This window comes from Pleurodeles waltl, chromosome 6 (genome assembly GCF_031143425.1).
Source record: "Pleurodeles waltl isolate 20211129_DDA chromosome 6, aPleWal1.hap1.20221129, whole genome shotgun sequence".
NCBI lineage: Eukaryota > Metazoa > Chordata > Amphibia > Caudata > Salamandridae > Pleurodeles > Pleurodeles waltl.
In genome coordinates this window covers 1,676,545,586-1,676,562,900 of record NC_090445.1, presented here as the reverse complement: position 1 = coordinate 1,676,562,900, position 17,315 = coordinate 1,676,545,586, and the positions used below count along the sequence as shown (strand labels likewise).

At 42.0% G+C, this 17,315-nt stretch overlaps 1 protein-coding gene across 1 annotated transcript in view; it reads left to right on the top strand.

The window, feature by feature from the left end:
- Positions 1-16,397, top strand: part of LOC138301809 (solute carrier family 2, facilitated glucose transporter member 8-like) — a 114,713-nt gene extending 98,316 nt beyond the window's left edge. The window contains exon 10 of the mRNA XM_069242310.1: positions 16,372-16,397. Within this exon, the coding sequence (XP_069098411.1) occupies positions 16,372-16,397 (26 nt within the window). The remainder of the gene's footprint in view (positions 1-16,371) is intronic.
- Positions 16,398-17,315: the final 918 nt, after the last annotated feature.

The following is a 17,315-nucleotide window of genomic DNA, read 5'->3' as shown; positions in this document are numbered from 1 at the left end:
AAGTGGTCATATTATTATCTTCGTTCGGATTTACCTTCCAGCTCTTAGTTTCATATGTCAGAAACTGGAGGATGTATTGTAAAAATAAACCTATTTTTTATAATAGACCCTCCAGGTCCTGTAAATTGAGACTGAGACCATAGGTACATCCTCCACTGGATCATCTTCACATACAGTAGGATGAGTAGGTCTCACACTTGAGAACACATTGTGGGGTCATGATTGCCCTTTGTGTATTTAGTGAGTTAATAAAGGAGAGCACAAATGTGTACCCAAAAGTTTTATTTCCTTCTAGCAGCCCCCCAATATATGGGCATTATGTGTTGGAGTCAGATGCACACCATGATTTAGCCTGAGCTGACCCTCTGTTAGCTTGGCATAGAGCTGGCAGGATTAACTTAAGAGGCAATGTGTAAAGTATTTGTGCAACTCTTCAAACTGTTACACAGTGAAAAAACACAAAAAGACTCAACATCAGAAAACACAGAGCTTAATTTTATTAACAAAATAAGACCAAATCAACAAAACTTCACTAAGTAGAAGTTGAGATATGAATTTCCATAGTTTAAAATGCAATATAGTGCTTAAAAGCAGCAATCGGCAACCGGGGCTATCTGGTCGCACTAGATTGAGTGAGATCCAAAAAGTTCATGCAGAGTGCGATGGAGTGCCAGTTGAATACAGTCCCAGACAAGACTTGTTGAAGTTTTACCTTCTCAAGAGTTGAGCCAAGAGTCTCGTTCATGGGGAGAAGTTTGTTGAAAGCAAGGAGAGCGTTGCTGGTGGTGTTCCGTGGTGTGAAGAGTCGGCCGGGCGTCGTGGACAGGCAGGCTGGAGCCTTGTGAGCGGTGATACTTGCTGTCTGAAGAGATGAATATGAGGTGCTCCCAATGATTCTTCTGGTGGGAGGTACGGTTCTGGTGTGAATGGGCTCATTCGCAAAGAGCCCAAAAGCTTGATATCAAGAGCCAGAAAACACTTTTAAGGGCCAAGGTGGGATAGGCCCTTTCCTTGTGCTTTGACTCCAGACTTACTACAGGGGGTAGGCAGCCCTTTGTGCTGTAGCAGGACACTGCCTATTCAGATGTAAGTGTCAGCTCCTTTCTCCCACCCTGCCCAGGATGTTGATGGCCCATCAGTTACACCTAAGCTCTCTTTGTGTGTGGCTGTCTAGAGGGAAGACACAAAGTCCAGCTGTCACAAAGCCCAGACTGGAAACATGGCTAAGAGCAGGAAAACTGCAACTTTCTAAAAGTGGCATTTTCAAGGTTGTAACAATAAATTCAACTTTACTGTTGAAGAGGTTTTCTTATTAACGTTCCATAGGTACTAAACATGATATATCTACTCCTCAATTAGGAATTACAGCTTGTTAAATGTGAGAAGGAATCCCCAATGTTACCCTATGAGAGGGGTAGGCCTCACAGTAGTGAAAAATAAATTTGGACGTTTTTCACTACCAGGACAGGTAATACTTAAAAGTACACGTTCCACCTTTTAGTCATGAAGCATCCTGCCCTATGGGCTACCTGGGGCCCGCATTTGGGGTGACATATGTAATAAAAGGGGATTTTAGGGCTTGGAAACAGGTTTTAAATGCCAAGCCCACATGGCAGTGTAACAGCACATACCAGCTCTGCAATGGCAGGCCTGAGACATGTTTAAGGGTTACTTGAGTAGTTGCGCAAGCAGTGCTGCAGTCCAACAGTAGCATTTAATATACAGACCCTGGGCACATGTGGTGCACTTTACTAGGGACTTGTAAGTAAATTAAATATGCCAATTGTGGATGTACCAATCAAACCATATTTAGGGAAGAGAGCACATGCACTGGTCAGCTGTGGTAAAGTGCTCAGAGTCCTAAGGCCAACAAAAAGAAATCAGCAAACATGTGAGGCAAAGAGGCAAACGTATGGGGGAAGACCACCCTAAGGCTGACAGGTCTAACAAGTACATTCTTTATGTATAAAACTTCATGAAATAATAAATCATTAAATAAATTATTTTCATCTCAGGGTATCAACCAAAAAAGAAATTACTTCCATGCACAAAAATAAAGTTTTAATTAAACTCAACCTTCAGCAAATCATAAAACCACAAGATTATCTGCTTCAGTGCCTAAATTCAGGTTTAAATATTTGTCCTTGAATTCCATCTTCAGAATATTTACTTTAATCCAGAGGTGGGTGGTTAACTCCGCTCCGCTTGTTCAGTTTGCAGAGTTTTTCCCACTCTGCATAGAGTGCGAAGTTCCGAAAAACTCAGCAGAGCGGAGTTTTTTTCCTCATTTGAACTCGCTAACGTTAAGTTGGCAAACATGAGCGAGAAAAAGCTTACTCAGACCACCTCCCAGCGAGATTTCTCAACTCGCGGAGTCAGAGGTGGTCACTACAGCTCGCGTTCAGAAACCTTCCGTTTGCGTTGAGGAAGGTGCTACTCAAGTAGAAAATCTACTCAAGTGGCAGAAAAGAAGCAGCAATCATTTGCGCTTCACACAGTGCCGTTTATGCTGATGTTTCAGTGCGGGACAAACACCTGGTGCTAAAAATCAGTGTGAATGGCATGACCTAATGCAGTCCGCCGCTTGTTGAACTCCGTTTAGCGCCGCAGAATTTTTTGGTCACTGCGGATCTCCATGAGCTCAGCCCAGACCTCCTTTAATCACATTAACTAATCTCCTCACACAACGAATTTACCTCATGGTGGTGTTAGCTGTGAGACATTTATCAACAACTTCACATATAGTCATTGTGTAATGAGATTAGTTAATGTGATTATGTAAAATAAATAATCGGAAGAAGGAATGCACAATGAAATACATACTTCTAGGCAGTCCATAGTTTTGAAAATAGAACTATTAGACACTGTACAATAACATTGTTTCTAAACTTCATGTAAACAAGGATTAGATTCTGATTACATTTGGTACATTTCAAATTTATTTATTTGCACTAGTCACAAATGCAATGAACTATACTTTCTAACAAGATACATCGATGTGTCTTCGCTGTTAACCAAGCCATCAAGTATATGTTTTACCTAACCCATCACAAAGTTTTATTCCAAACATGCAAAATACAGTTACAGCCAACAATAGATGTTAAATTCACTACAGTGCAGTTGTTTCTATTCACTTAAATAGGAGCTATGTTTGCTTGTTTTAGGTTTCTACAAGTGATACAGTTTCGAAACAGACCATTCGGGTAATAAGATGAGCAGTTCAGTCCTATCTGCTTTAATGGGTTAATTTAATTCCTCACGTCATGCGTTAGACAGGTTTTTATGTACCAAACTGCAACACATGAACACATTTAATTGCTTCTGTAAACAAGCACCAATGTGAGGTTGGCTGTGAGTGGGTGAAGTATGGAAACTACCTTCACTTGTGTTGAATCCAGATTGTAAGGTGAGTGTGTTTTGACAGTATTGTAATCCTAGAACACTGCTTATAGCTTTGTAGTGCATATCACTTTATTGCATTATGCTATAATGTACTTTGACAGTTGCCTTTTCTTAATGGGATGTGTTTGGAGTCAACAAGACGTATTTCCTTGCTCATAAAACTCATCGCTCCCCTAAGGCTAAATTACTGACTACCTGTTTATATTATGCGCAGGGCATATGGGGATTGTTAATCGCAATGAAGGATTCTTATCTAGGATTCCAGAGATATTATTGTACCAACCATTCTATTTAGTTCTGCAGTTATAATCATAGGCATTGCTCTGCCTCTTTTAATAGCTTCCCGTCTGCATTATCACACATCTTGCCTCTGCCTTAGAAGCATCCTAAACAATTTCTGGTGAAGTTTTCCCTTCTATAGTGAGATCAAAATATCTCTTATGTTCCAATTTCATGTCTTCATATTCTTCTGCCTACTTGATAAAAAATGTACTGATATTACACCGGTCATTATATTTGAGCTTTGAGCAGATATGTAGTGTGTGAAGAGGTTGCCATAAGTTAATCAATTCGTGAAAACTGTATACATATATATATGTATGTGTGTGTATATATATATATATATATATATTTAAAGCTACATATGTATTTATATAACATATACATCTATAGATAATACAGGTCAGGCCCTGCGGGCACACAGCTGAAGGCCATACACGGCAGTGGTTGCAGTAACGCATAGTAATTCAAATGACTTTACATTAAAAAAACATAGAAATTCACTGAAAAAAACAAAGGTTACAGGGACGTCATAGTTCTGAAATAGAATTAAAAAAACAGTGAAATTCACGTAAAAAAACAAAGGTTACAGGGAGGTTATAGTTAGGCTCACATTTTAAACATAAAAAAACATAGAAATTTACCTGTTATAGTTAGAGGTATGTCAAGTAACTATAACTTGTGCCCTAAGGTAACTATAACTTGCTCCCTCACCATGCACAGTTTTTTCTTCAAAATATTTACTGCAAATTTTACATTAATATTTATTAGCAATGACGTTATCGAAGATGTCATGAGTGCTGTAATTTGTGGGGTAATTTGCAGTGCACGGCAGGGGCATAAGTTATAGTTGTCTTAGGGCACAAGTTATAGTTACTTGAGATACCTCCAACTATAACAGGTGAATTTCTATGTTTCTATAATGTCCCTGTAACCTTTAGTCTTTTTTAGTGAATTTCTATGGTTTTTTTTTACGTAAAGGAATTTTAATTACTATACGTTAATGCAACCACTGACGCACACGGCCTTCAGCTGTGTGGAGCGGAGGTTGCCCGCAGGTCCTGGCCTATGGCCGGGCCCTGCAGTCAACCCCCTATTACCACCCAAACCCACGCCACGCACAGCCTTTGGCTGTACATGGCAGGGCTTGGCATTCCTTTATAACCACGCCAACTCCATGCCAAGCACAGCCTTTGGCCACGTACAGTGGGGATTGGCCACAGGGCCTGGCCTGTGTCCAGGCCCTGCGGTCAACCCCATTTAAACTCCAAACCTGCGCCACGCCCGATCAAACGGGTTTGAAGCTTTAAGGGGGCAGCTTTAAATATATATATATATATGTACATAGGGGGACTGCATGGGCCCCCCGCGGCCTGATGTCAACCACCTCCCCGGGGCTTCACATGAAAAAAATTAGGGGGGCCCCACAGAACTCCTTGGGCCCTGGGGACCACCACCTCCACACGGGCTACATTTTATAACTATGTGGGGGAGCTGCCTGGACCCCCAGTCCCTGGGAACCACCTCCTCCCCAGGGGAACTTTAAAAAATCTTAATAATGGGGCCACAAAGACCCACCGGAACCACCAACTCCCTGGGGCCAAATACTTTTTTCCAAGAGGAAGGGGGGGTAACGGTTGCTCCCTCCCTAGGCCGATTTCGGCCAGGTGGACCCCATCCCCCGGGGCCCAGCCATATCTCTGCACAGCCCCTTACATATAATAGAAACTTCGCCCTGGGAAGGTGGTGATCCATGGGGCTTGGGGGGTCTGCAGGCCTCCACCTACTATTATAAATGTACCTTGCCCCAGGGAGGTGGTGGTCCCTGGGGTTGCGGGGGGAGGGCGCTGCATATTTTTGTATTATTGCCCCTGGAATTGGTGGTCCCTGTGGCTAATATAAGCCCTAGGAGGGGGGCTGCGTGCGCCTCCTCCTTTTTTAAGCCCACAATACCCCTGGGACCTGGCCCACCTGGGGTAAGATAAAAGAAAAGGGCAGGAGACCACCCATTTTTTTTTTATTGATGAAAAATCTGTGGATCCATCTGTGGATTTTTCTGATATTTTTTTGTAAATGCTTTTTAGCCCTGGTGGGGTCTGTGGGGAACCCTAGACCATGGGAAGTTTCAAAATGGCTTCCAACACTTCCTTGTTGAAGTGCTGGCAGTCATTTGGAAATCAGCCTAGGGACAGCTGGATCCTCGGAGGATCTGCATCCCTAGACCTTTATATTTGTTTTACCTTTAAAATCTCCAAAACTAATGAATAGATTTACACCAAATCACAAAAAGCACAATCCGTGCAACAAGATCTAGCTTCCTGCCAAATTTGGTGTAATTCCATTCAGCGGTTTGGGCTGTTGGCGTGTCTAAAGGCCTTATGGAAAAATAAATGGGGAAAAAGTGTTGTGGGACCCCCATTTTTCTTGGTCCCCACTTGACAGGTCACCCCTTAACCTTCAAGACAGCAGCTAAATCAACTGTGATATTAATTTTGAAAATTTAGTGAGGATTCGTCAAGCGATGCCAAAGTTATTGGCAAAACAAAAAACACTCTTCCTATAGAACTGGGTCCTAATTATAACTACTTACTTGCGACTGCAAGTAAGTTTTATCTATATATATATCATCCATCTATATATAATCATTTTGAGCAATTTCAATTGAAGCTATATGTTGGATTATACACACCTGTTTTTCATGTGTGCATTAGGTAGGTATGTTAATCATTTATTCTGTTGTGTTTTCATTAACACTCTTTCTTCTGTTCATGAAACTAAATTGTTACAGATACTTGTTTTATTCTTAATTATTCAGGATTTGCAATTGGCTGGGGTCATGTCCCTGGACTGATGATGTCAGAGGTGTTCCCATGGAGAGTGAGGGCTCTGGGTACCGGTTTTTGTCTTCTGATCCACTGGATAATTGCCTTTCTGGTTACAATGGTGTATTTTGATCTCATTGTAAGTACAGTTCACAGGAAACACTAGTCTACATATCACCTATACTATAGTATTGTGTAAAGTGTTTCAGATTGTTTTCTTAGAATTGCAAATTTTGATTACTCCTTGTGTTGTCCAAGATCTCTTAGCACATGGGAAGGGAGCTTCTGTTGCCACATACCTGCATCCCCTGAGGTGAATTGAAGTCCTGTATTAGAAACGATCTCCCTCTTTGTTCCCATTGTTCACATTGGTTGGTGCTAATTTGTGTGGAGGGATATTGTCTCTGACCAAGAAAATGTCTGTCCCTTTACACAGATAGGAATATTGTGCTACCTCTGGCCCCCGTTACATGTCTATTCCACACCACTGAAAGAGAAAACAATTGTTCTTCTGTGCAATTGAAGAAGAGCTCTGATTTCTCTTCAAAATTAAATCTAAGCGTTCACTCCTCCTGTTGCCTGGATGAAAACCTCTACTTCTCCGTACGGTTGTAGGAAGCTCATACTCTCTCCTCAGATAAGGGTAAAAGCTTCTGATTACAAAAAGAATATTTAGTACACATTGTAGGAAAATGGCTCCTTGTTTTTTAGCCCCCCCCTCATCCCCCACTTTTTGCCTCATATTGATGCTGACTTTACTAAGAGTGTGCTGGGATCCTGCTAACCAAGCCCCAGCACCAGTGTTATTTCCCTAAAAATGTACCATTGTTTCCACAGTTGGCACACATCTGGCATACAGATAAGTTCCTTGTAAAAGGTACTAGTGGTACCAATGGACCACTGACCAGGGAAGGTCCCTAAGGACAGCAGAATATGTTGTGCCACCATAAGGGACCCCTCCCCTAACACATGCACACTGCCATTGCAGAATGTATGTGTTGGTTGGGAGAAAAAGGCAAAGTCAACATGGCATCCCCCTCAGGGTGCCATGCCCACAAAATACTGCCTGTGGCATAGGTAAGTCACCTCTCTAGCAGGCCTTACAGCCCTAAGACAGGGTGCACTATACCACAGGAGAAGGCATGGCTTCATGAGCAATATGCCCCTACAGTGCCTAAGTCCATTCTTAGACATTGTAAGTGCAGTATGGCCATATTAAGTATATGGTCTGGGAGTTTGTCAAAACGAACTCCACAGTTCCATATTGGCTACACTGAATACTGGGAAGTTTGGTATCAAACTTCTCAGCGCAATACACCCCCACAGATGCCAGTGTAGGATTTATTAAAAAATGCACACAAAGGGCATCTTAGAGATGCCCCCTGTATTTTACCCAATTCTTCAGTGCAGGACCTACTGACCTGTGCCAGCCTGCCACTGAGAGATGGGTTCTGACCCCATGGGGTAGAGCCTTTGTGCTCTCTGAGGCCAGAAACAAAGTCTGCACTGGGTTGAGGTTCTTCACACCTCCCCCTGACGGAACTTTAACACCTAGCAGTGAGCCTCAAAGGCTCAGGCTTCGTGTTACAATGCCCCAGGGCACTTCAGCTAGTGGAGATGTCCAGCCCCCGGACAAAGCCCCACTTTTGGTTGCAAGTTCGGCTGGAAAATTAGGGAAAGCCGGGAGGAGTGACCCCCCTCAGCTAGGACCACCCCTAAGGTGTCCAGAGCTGAGGAGACTCCCTCCCTGCAGAATCCTCCATCTTGGTTTGGAGGGCAGGGACCAATAGGGATAGGAATGTGCCCCCCTCCCCAAAGGGAGTGGACACAAGGAGGGTATAGCCACCCTCAGGGTCAGGAGCCATTGGCTACTGCCCTCTAATCCCTAAAACGCCCCTAAATTCTGTGTTTAAGGGCTTCCCTGAACCCAGCTTGTCAGATTCCTGATGACCTCACAAGAAGAGGGAGTTGAAAACCCCGCAAAGAAGGAAAGGAGACAAGAACTGACTCGGCCCCAGCCCTACCTGCCCATCTCCTGCTTCAAAGAACCTGCAAGAGAAAAGCAACGCGTCCTGCTGGTCCAGCGACCCCTGAAGAACCTCCACAGGACTGCCTGCATCACTGAGGATCAAGAAACTCCTGTGGACAGCGGCCCTGTCTAAAAGAAAAGAAGAAGAAACTTCTTCTCAAGGACTCCCACCTCACTCCAGAAGCGTGAGTCCTAAACACTCTGCACCCGACGCCCACGGCCCGAGTCCAGGTGGCCTAACCAACCAGAGAGGACCCTCAGGCAACCGTGACCAAGAGCCCACCCTGGGTTGACCTCTCCACCCCTCCACAACGATGTCTGCAGAGGGAATCCAGAGGACCCCCCTGACCGTGACTGCCCTGGACGAAAATTACCGACGCCAAAAGACCCACTGCACCTGCAGCCCCCAGGCCTTGGAGAAATGGGCACCCAGGGCAGCAACGATCAACAGGCGCCCCTCTTCCCTGTCCGACTGGTGGTGTGCCCGAGACGCTCCCCTGGACCTCGCCTGCAGCACCTGAGTGACCCCCAGGGTTCCCTCATAGAGTTTCATTGGAAACCCAACGCCCTGTTTGCACCCTGCACCCGGCTGCCCAAGTGCCACTGAGGGTGTGGGATTGGTGTCTATTTGGGGCCCCTCCAGTGCTCTCTTGAACCCCCCTGGTCTGCCCTCTGAGTCGAAGGTACTTACCTGCTGGTAGACCGAATTCGGAGTACCCTGTCTCCGTAGGAGCTCACATTAAAATTGCTCAACTTTGACCTCTGCACCCAAACAGCTCCTTGTTGCTGGTGGTGGGTGTCTGGGGTTAACTTGAACCCCCAACGACGGACTACCCAAAACCCGGAGACTGGAACTGTAAGTCATGTACTTACCTCTGAAACTGTACTTTATTTTCTTCCCCCAGGAACTGTTCAGAAAATTTACTGTCCACTTTTAATATAGATATTCTTTGTTTTCTTAAAAACTGTTTACTTGACTAAAGTGAAACAAAGTTACATTGGTGTCTATGCAAAGTACTTACCTGCAACAGTATTTACTTCTGAACTGAATCTTGTGGTTCTAGTAATAAAGTAACAAAAACATATTTTTCTACATAAAATCCTATTGGCCTGGAGTTAGGTCATTGAGTGTGTGTTTCTTCTATTGCTTGTGTGTGTCCCACAAATGCTTAACACTACCCTGAGATAAGCCTAACTGCTCGACCACACTACCACAAGTAGAGCATTAGTATTATCTATTTTGCCTCTGGGGAACCCTTGGACTCTCTGCGCACTATGGGCCTCATTATGACTTCGGCGATCTATAACATAGACCGCCGACGTCCTGCCAGCCACAAGACTGCCAGGGATGGCGGTCTTCAGACTGCCATATTATGACTGCTGGCGGCTCTCTGCCAGAATTTGGGCAGAGAGCCACCAGCAGCCATACTGCCGGTCGGCGTTGCAGAAGAGGCTGTTCCGCTTGCACCTCCATGTCATCACACCAACGCCAGGCCTATTATGAGTTCGTAATAGGCGTGGCTGTGTTGTGGTGATGGGGTGCTGGCGGCGGAGCAGGCCTCAAGGATCCCGTCCCCTCCCAGATGACCACTGAGAAAAGGTAAGTGCCCGTCTGATAGGGGAGGGGGGCTGATCTGATGAGTGGTTTGTGCGTGCATGGGGGTGTGCGTTTATGTGATTGGTGGGGGGTGGTGTTTGAGTGTGATTGTGAGTGTCTGTGTGAGTGCGTGAATGGATGCGGCGGTGGTGGTGGGGTGTGCGAGTATGTATGTATGTGTGTGTATGAGTGCACGAATGTGTGATTGCATGTGTGTGTGTGTGTGGGGGGTGCGTGCATGCTTGGATGGGGTGTGGTAGGGTCTCTACAGGCTTAGGGGGGACTGTGGCTGTGGGGGGGCTGGGGGCAGTCGCATACTGGTGACAGGAATATAAATTCCTGTCGCCAGTATCCTTTCCGCCAGGGATTTCCTGGCGGGGTGGAAAGGAAGCTCCAAATACCGTTGGTGGTTTATGGTGGACCGCAGGGGAAAAGGTGGTCCACCTTCGCCCCGGTGGTCCGACCGCCCTGGTTGTACAGGCAGTGAACTGGCTACTTTGCAGCCAGTTCACCGCCGTGGTCATAATCTGGAGGTCCAGCACCGACACACCGTCGGAGGTGTTACCACCACTGCCAGCGTGGCGGAGCTGGACCGCCAATGTCATAATGAGGGCCCATATCTCACTGTAATATAGTATATACAGAGCCAGCTTCCTACACACATTATTTGGGAAACTCTACAAACCCATCCCTCACTGAAGCTGACACTTTCATTATTCTGTCTGATCGGACATTAAACGTCCCCATGAATGGGTGAAACTTATATTCCCCATAGGTAGCAGAATAGTCCAACCTTACCTAACCACAAGTAGAAATTTCTAGTTCTGTGATGCAGTGGTCACCTGGATTGTTATTCCTCAAGGTGTGTGATTAGATTCCGACTGTCTAGATAAATATACAGCTGCGACCTATGACAAACTTCAGCCCATACCGGTAGGACTTTACTTCCCCTTATCCCAGGGATAACACAGTACTAAGCGCAATCCCTGCAACGGTTAATCTTAATAGTTTCTGGTTTGGTGTTTCTGCTCAGCTCCTACAACATTTACAAGAGTATTCTGGCATCAGAGTGATATACCACCCACTTACTAGATGTCACCTGGACTGGCCTTACCACTAGCAGCACACACACGTATGAGTTTAGTGCTACAATCACATCTTGCGTTTTGCTTTATGAATGATTCGCGTGGCCATGCATTGCAGGATTCTAGGGGGTTTTATTAGGGTTTTACGACTGGGTTTTCTAGACTTTTTTACCAAATAATGAAAAAAGCTCTATGAATCTAGACCCCTTTCAGAGAGCACCACATGATGATGGTAATTAATAAAGGTTTGAAGCTATGGGAACCTCCTAATTCCAGTAACCAGTACTGAGTGAGTTTAACATTTTTTACAGAAAGTTTGCTTGAACAGTGTTGCCTTTGGGGTTTGAAGGTGAGGTCTTAACATTTTACAATTCATCATTTTGTGAAGTAATCTCAGGGGTAAGAGATCTGTGTGTGGTACTTGCAGAAAGCTCAGGTAAAATATTGTATCACTCTTTATAACTAGGGTGAGATTCCTTCTTTACAATGGTACTTTTCGAACAAGTTTGCAGACTGTATATCAACATGTGTTATTTATCAATAACATTATAAATGCTAGTCCAGCTTCCCCTTCAATGCATCTCTCCACAGGGCATGAAATACTGATGTGCTTTGTCACTCACAATATTCTAGTGGAATCTTACTATAGTTGGATCCAAACACATTCCTGACACCCCCAAATGCGGCAGATAGAGTAGATATTTTCACCAGCAATAAAGTGTTCTTATTGGTGTTTGTACATGTTTTTGACTTATTTTCTGTGTTCTTTTTTCTAGGATGGCTTGACTCCCTTTGGGGCTTTTTTGTTTTTCTTAGGCTTCTGTGTAATCGGCATCATTTTCATAATATGCAGTGTTCCAGAAACAAGAGGAAAAACATTGAGTGAAATCTCAGACTTTTTTCAAAAAAGACCATCAAAAAAATGAAAATGAGCTTCTTTAGACCATCAGTCACCCAACAATATGGATTTCTGTGCAAATGTTGTAGTCACTGCTGGTTATAACCTTCGGTGAACTTAGGTAGTATGGTTACGCATGTCTATGCTTCCTAGTGTATGATAATATTATCTAGTGTTTTTTTAAATAAAAATATGATCCATACTATTGATAACAACAACTTGCCTAATTTCTTCATGTATTTAACATGGTAGCGCTTAATATATCATCACAAAGTATCTTACCTCTTAATTCTCTTACACGTACAAGGTAATCTTCTAATGCGTTTCTCTTAAACATAATCGAAGATGATCTACTCGAACATAGTACAGAAGTATAATCAAGGGAATAGCAATCTGCTGAACATGCTGAAGGGGAACAGGATAAACGGATAATACAACATGCTAAAAGCAGAAGTTTCTTGAGCTGATTTATCATGGAAGATAGAACAAATGGAGACTATCCAAAAATGCATACATGTTTTTGTTGTGGCGGTAATAAAATGTATCCAACAAAATAGTCCTGCATTAATGTTCAGTTTGATGGGGTTTCCTAAGCATCAGAGGTAATTGTATGTTGAGAATTATGGCCGTGTTTGAGTTACAATTTTGAACAACACATGGAAAACATTGTTACGGAATACATATTTTAATGTGATTCACTATAGTTTTGAAAGCAGACTAACCATCACCTTGATCCAGGCATCTACAAAATTCCAAAGGCTAAATATGATATTGTTTTGAAATGTTTCATAAAGCAACAGGTCAGGTTGCGGATAGTCAAAATGGAATTGAAAACCTTAACAAGTTAGTCGTTTTCAGTTCCCTTGTGTGACGTTCAAAAGCATTTTGAAGTGTTCATGTAGGCTCAAAACCAATAATTTCTTTACACCTTTCCATCCTTTGGAAAAATATGCTCAGACATGGAAAGTGCTGAAAATACTTTCTTACTTATTTCACAGATGAGCGTGAATTTCACTGGATGTGGTAAACTTAATTGTATGCACATTAAAGTGACAGACTCTTCAGAAAATGATGTCACATTAAGGGTATGAATCCACAAATGATGCTTATCTGCAAACACGTGTATGTATTGTCTCTCTTCCTTCCCTATAAGCTGCCCATCTCTTTTGTCTGCAGTGGGGCTGGTGGCAGCTAAACACTGTGTGGCAGGTTTGACAGACTAAGTAGTTCTTTCTATGATGTGACAGAGGGGAAATGTCTGCTCAGTTTCTTCATCCTTGTTAGCCTGTGTTACTTGATTATTTTGGGGAATGGGGACAATACTGTTTGATGTTTAACTATTATGGATGAAATGTTTGTAATTCATTGTACAGCATTAAGGGACCTTTTCAGTGCATTCTTTAGGTGGGGTGGAGAGACTTTCATTTGATTGAGAACATAATTTGTCTTCTCTGAAACCCCTGTGATCTGAGGGTCACATAGTTCTGTTTGTGTGACTGACCTGCCTATCTCTATCTACATGTTTCTTGCTAAAAGCAGATTCCATTTGCACATCTTGTTTTATGAACAAAATTGTTCCTAGAAAGATGATTGTGTTGGTGAAGAACTACACAAATCTGGCGTAATTTTCTGTGACCAACCCATGCATTAGTCCTGTAGTACGGAGACATGTCAGTGCAACTAGAAATATTACCGGAAGCGTGATAGATTAGTTCTGATTAATGGCCAGATGACGATGTTGAGAGTAGACTGTCAACATAATCCTTTCTTAAAGAGACAGCAAATGTAGTTGCCCACTGCCAAATTCCCTGCTGAAAAGTATTTGTATTCAGAGCTTGACCTCATGCTCTGCACTGATTGCAGTTGGATCACAACCCACTTTACCACCACCTGAAAGCTTCACGGACATAGGAATGATTTCTTTAAAAGAAAAATTATAAGTAAAGAATGTTAACAAATATTCCAAATGGGTATGGGCTGACATGGAAAGTCAGGCATCATGGCACAAGCCTCTCTAATTAAAAAAAGGAATTGTACAGTTTGAAATCTGGGAGTCTAACAACACCTTCAAATTTTGATTTGATTGTGGCAATAGGAGTAAGTGGAGTTTTATTATTCCATAAAATATTTATACAAATAGAGTCAAGAATGTGTGATACAATCATCATCTTAATAGTATTGAGCCATCCTCACCACGCCAAATACAGTGGAGACCAAGCCCAGAGTAATGCTTGTATTCTGAATTTTCACATTATAAAATTATGGCTAAGTGTGTCTGGAATAGTGTTGGAAAATCAGATACCGAGATGTTTAGCCATACAGGACACCACTTACAGTTAGTGTTAGCAAACAGAAGTTAATAACAAAGAGAGTACAAGGATAAAATATCCTTTGTATTAAAATTAGATATATATCTGAGATGCTGGGATATAAAGACATTTCTTGTAAAAATGGATCCAGAGAGGCAAGAGAGAGGCAAGAGGATTGGGCATATATATCAGGGTATCATCCACAAATGCAGATAACTCAACTTCAAGAGCAACACGTTTGCATCCAGATATAAGTGTATTACAATGAGTTTGTTCTTGGAAAATTTCAAAACATAGGACAAATAACAAAAGGGAGAGGGGGCAACCTTTCCTGGTACTGCTATGTAATATGAAGTACGGAGAAAAACATCCTTTAATAAAACACTAGCCCAAGGGTTGCAGTATGGTAATTTTGTAATTAAAAAAAAGAAATTAATTTGGGGCCAAAACCAAACAAATGAAGCATGGTAAACATAAATCACCAATTAATATGGTCAAAAGTGTTTTCATCAACTAGTGAGAGGGCCACTAAAAGAGAGTTAATTTTTCCAGCTAGACTAGCAATTTTAGAGAACAGTCTAGCATTATCAGCAGCAATTATTTCCTCAATAAAACCAGATTGGCCAAATTTCACCAATAAAATGACAACAGACTCCAAACAGGAGGCTAAGATCTTGACAAAGATTTTATGGTCGTAATTGATAAAAGAAATGGGCCTATAGTTTTTACAGAATTTAGGGTCTTTCCCTTGTTTAGGAATTATAGTTATCAAGGCTTTCAAAAAGGAACCACTAGCTTTGGTGTCAAAAACAAAATAATTGGAAAGTTCTAATTGTTTAGGACAAAAAAGGAGAAAAGGTGGAACTAAGTTCAATAAAGAACGCATCCAGACCAGACATTTTTGCTCCCTTCATTGACTTAATAGCAGCTACAAATTCTTGAAGTATGACATCACCCTCTTGTTCTGCAAATGTATCTGTAAGTTGGGGCAGCAGTAGAGGAAAATCATCAAAACATTTCTGAATATTGATTGCAGAAGAGGAAGTATCTTTAGTATAAAGTGTTTTATAAAAAGATTGAAAACAATTAGCAATATCGATATTGAAGACTGATACAGAATTGTCCAATTCATTACTAATAAACCTAATAGCTTTACGTTCTCTCTTTATTTTTAAATACTTAGTACGCATTGTACAAGCTTTGTTCTGGCTCCCATGGATTTTAGATTGGCTTTTAAGCAGAATATCACAAGCACCAAACATAGTGAGTTTGTCTAGGTGATAGGTGTGGATGAAAATTTCCTTTAACTTAATTCCAAAGCTCTGATTTAACAAAGCCACAAACATTAAGTAAAGTAATATGCTTACCGGCTCAATAACATTGACCAACATCCATCTTCCATCAGTGTTTTACTCAGTGGAAACAATTTGTAGTCTCAAAATTTTGTGGCAAAGAAGACAGGAACAGGGACAACAAGCTGCAAAAACATGAAAGGAGGCAAAATACCAACATTCATTATAGAAGACAAGGGATAAAAACAAGGAAACAAAGAGAAATCAAATATCATATAAGAATTCAAAGAGAGCAGAGAGGAAAAGAATAGAAGTGAGACAGGGAAACACATAAGAAAACAGACGAAAGAGAGGATCAAGGATCCGCATCCAGATCTGAGTGGACAACTAATGAAGAGAGGTATAGGACGTGTCAACACCATAACAAGATCGACAGCAGAGCATAAATAAATAAAATAGAGGTAAAAAAAAGAAGACGATATCATAGGAAAAAACAAAAAAAATTGAAACATCTTTAGACTTCTGAGAAACAGTATTCATTTCATGTGATGTTCTGGGGAAGCATTTTCAATTTAATTGGATCATCAAAAGATTTAACCATGCCTTTTTAAATTATCTTGCATAAGCAGGGATAAAAAATTACATTCTTTATATTCAGGTGTCTCATTTGCTGCATCTGGGTGAAGAATTTCGTAGGTCTGGCATTAATTGCATTAGAAATATCTTGAGATATACATTTATTATGACCAGACCAGATAAGGCACCATTTTTCTTTGCCCACTTTAAAGACAAGAAGAAGGTCTGTAAATTTCAGAAAAATCAAAATTATGCCTCAAGATTTGGAAGAATGAGAATTAAGTTGACCTAATGGATAAGCCCACAGGAAATTAAGAGGAGGAGCTGTAGGAAGCCCAAGGAGGTCTGCAAGGAATTTCTTTAAGAATTCAAGAAGGTGAGGTCCCTCAAAAGCCTCCAGTAAACCATACACATGGAAATTAATGTGACTATTTGAGTTCTCCAAATCTGTGTGAAGTTTCAGGGCCTCTTGTTCAAGCAGTGGAATTTTTGTGGACATATCTTGAAGGGAACAAACACGCTGCTCAATTTCAACCATTTTGCCCTCCTTAATACTACATCTATCCTCGTTCTGTTGCAATTTCTCATTAGTGGCACACATAATAGGCTGCAGGCCCCTCACCTCATCAAGGATGGTATCCAAAACTGAATTGATAGATGACATGATAGATGATGGAGGATCAGTTTTTGCCCTCTTGGACTTCTTAACAGATGAGGTGGCTTTAGCCTCAACTAGTAAGCTGCTGACCATTTTGATGTGAAGCACTGTACTGTAACGGTCCTCGTGAGAGGATTTAATTCTGCCTATAACATATAGATGTGAGCATCGAACACCAGGTGTATTTTTTCAAGGAGAACCAAATTGTTAAGACAAAATATGCACTTCTTTTTTAAGAGAACAGTGACCAAAAGAATCAGTCAGGCAAAAGACAAGTGCCACTCAAAATGGTGGTCATGTAAGCAAATCATGTTAGAACAGCTAAGGGTGGGCGGAACTCATGGAATTTCACTCCGTGGAACTCTGTG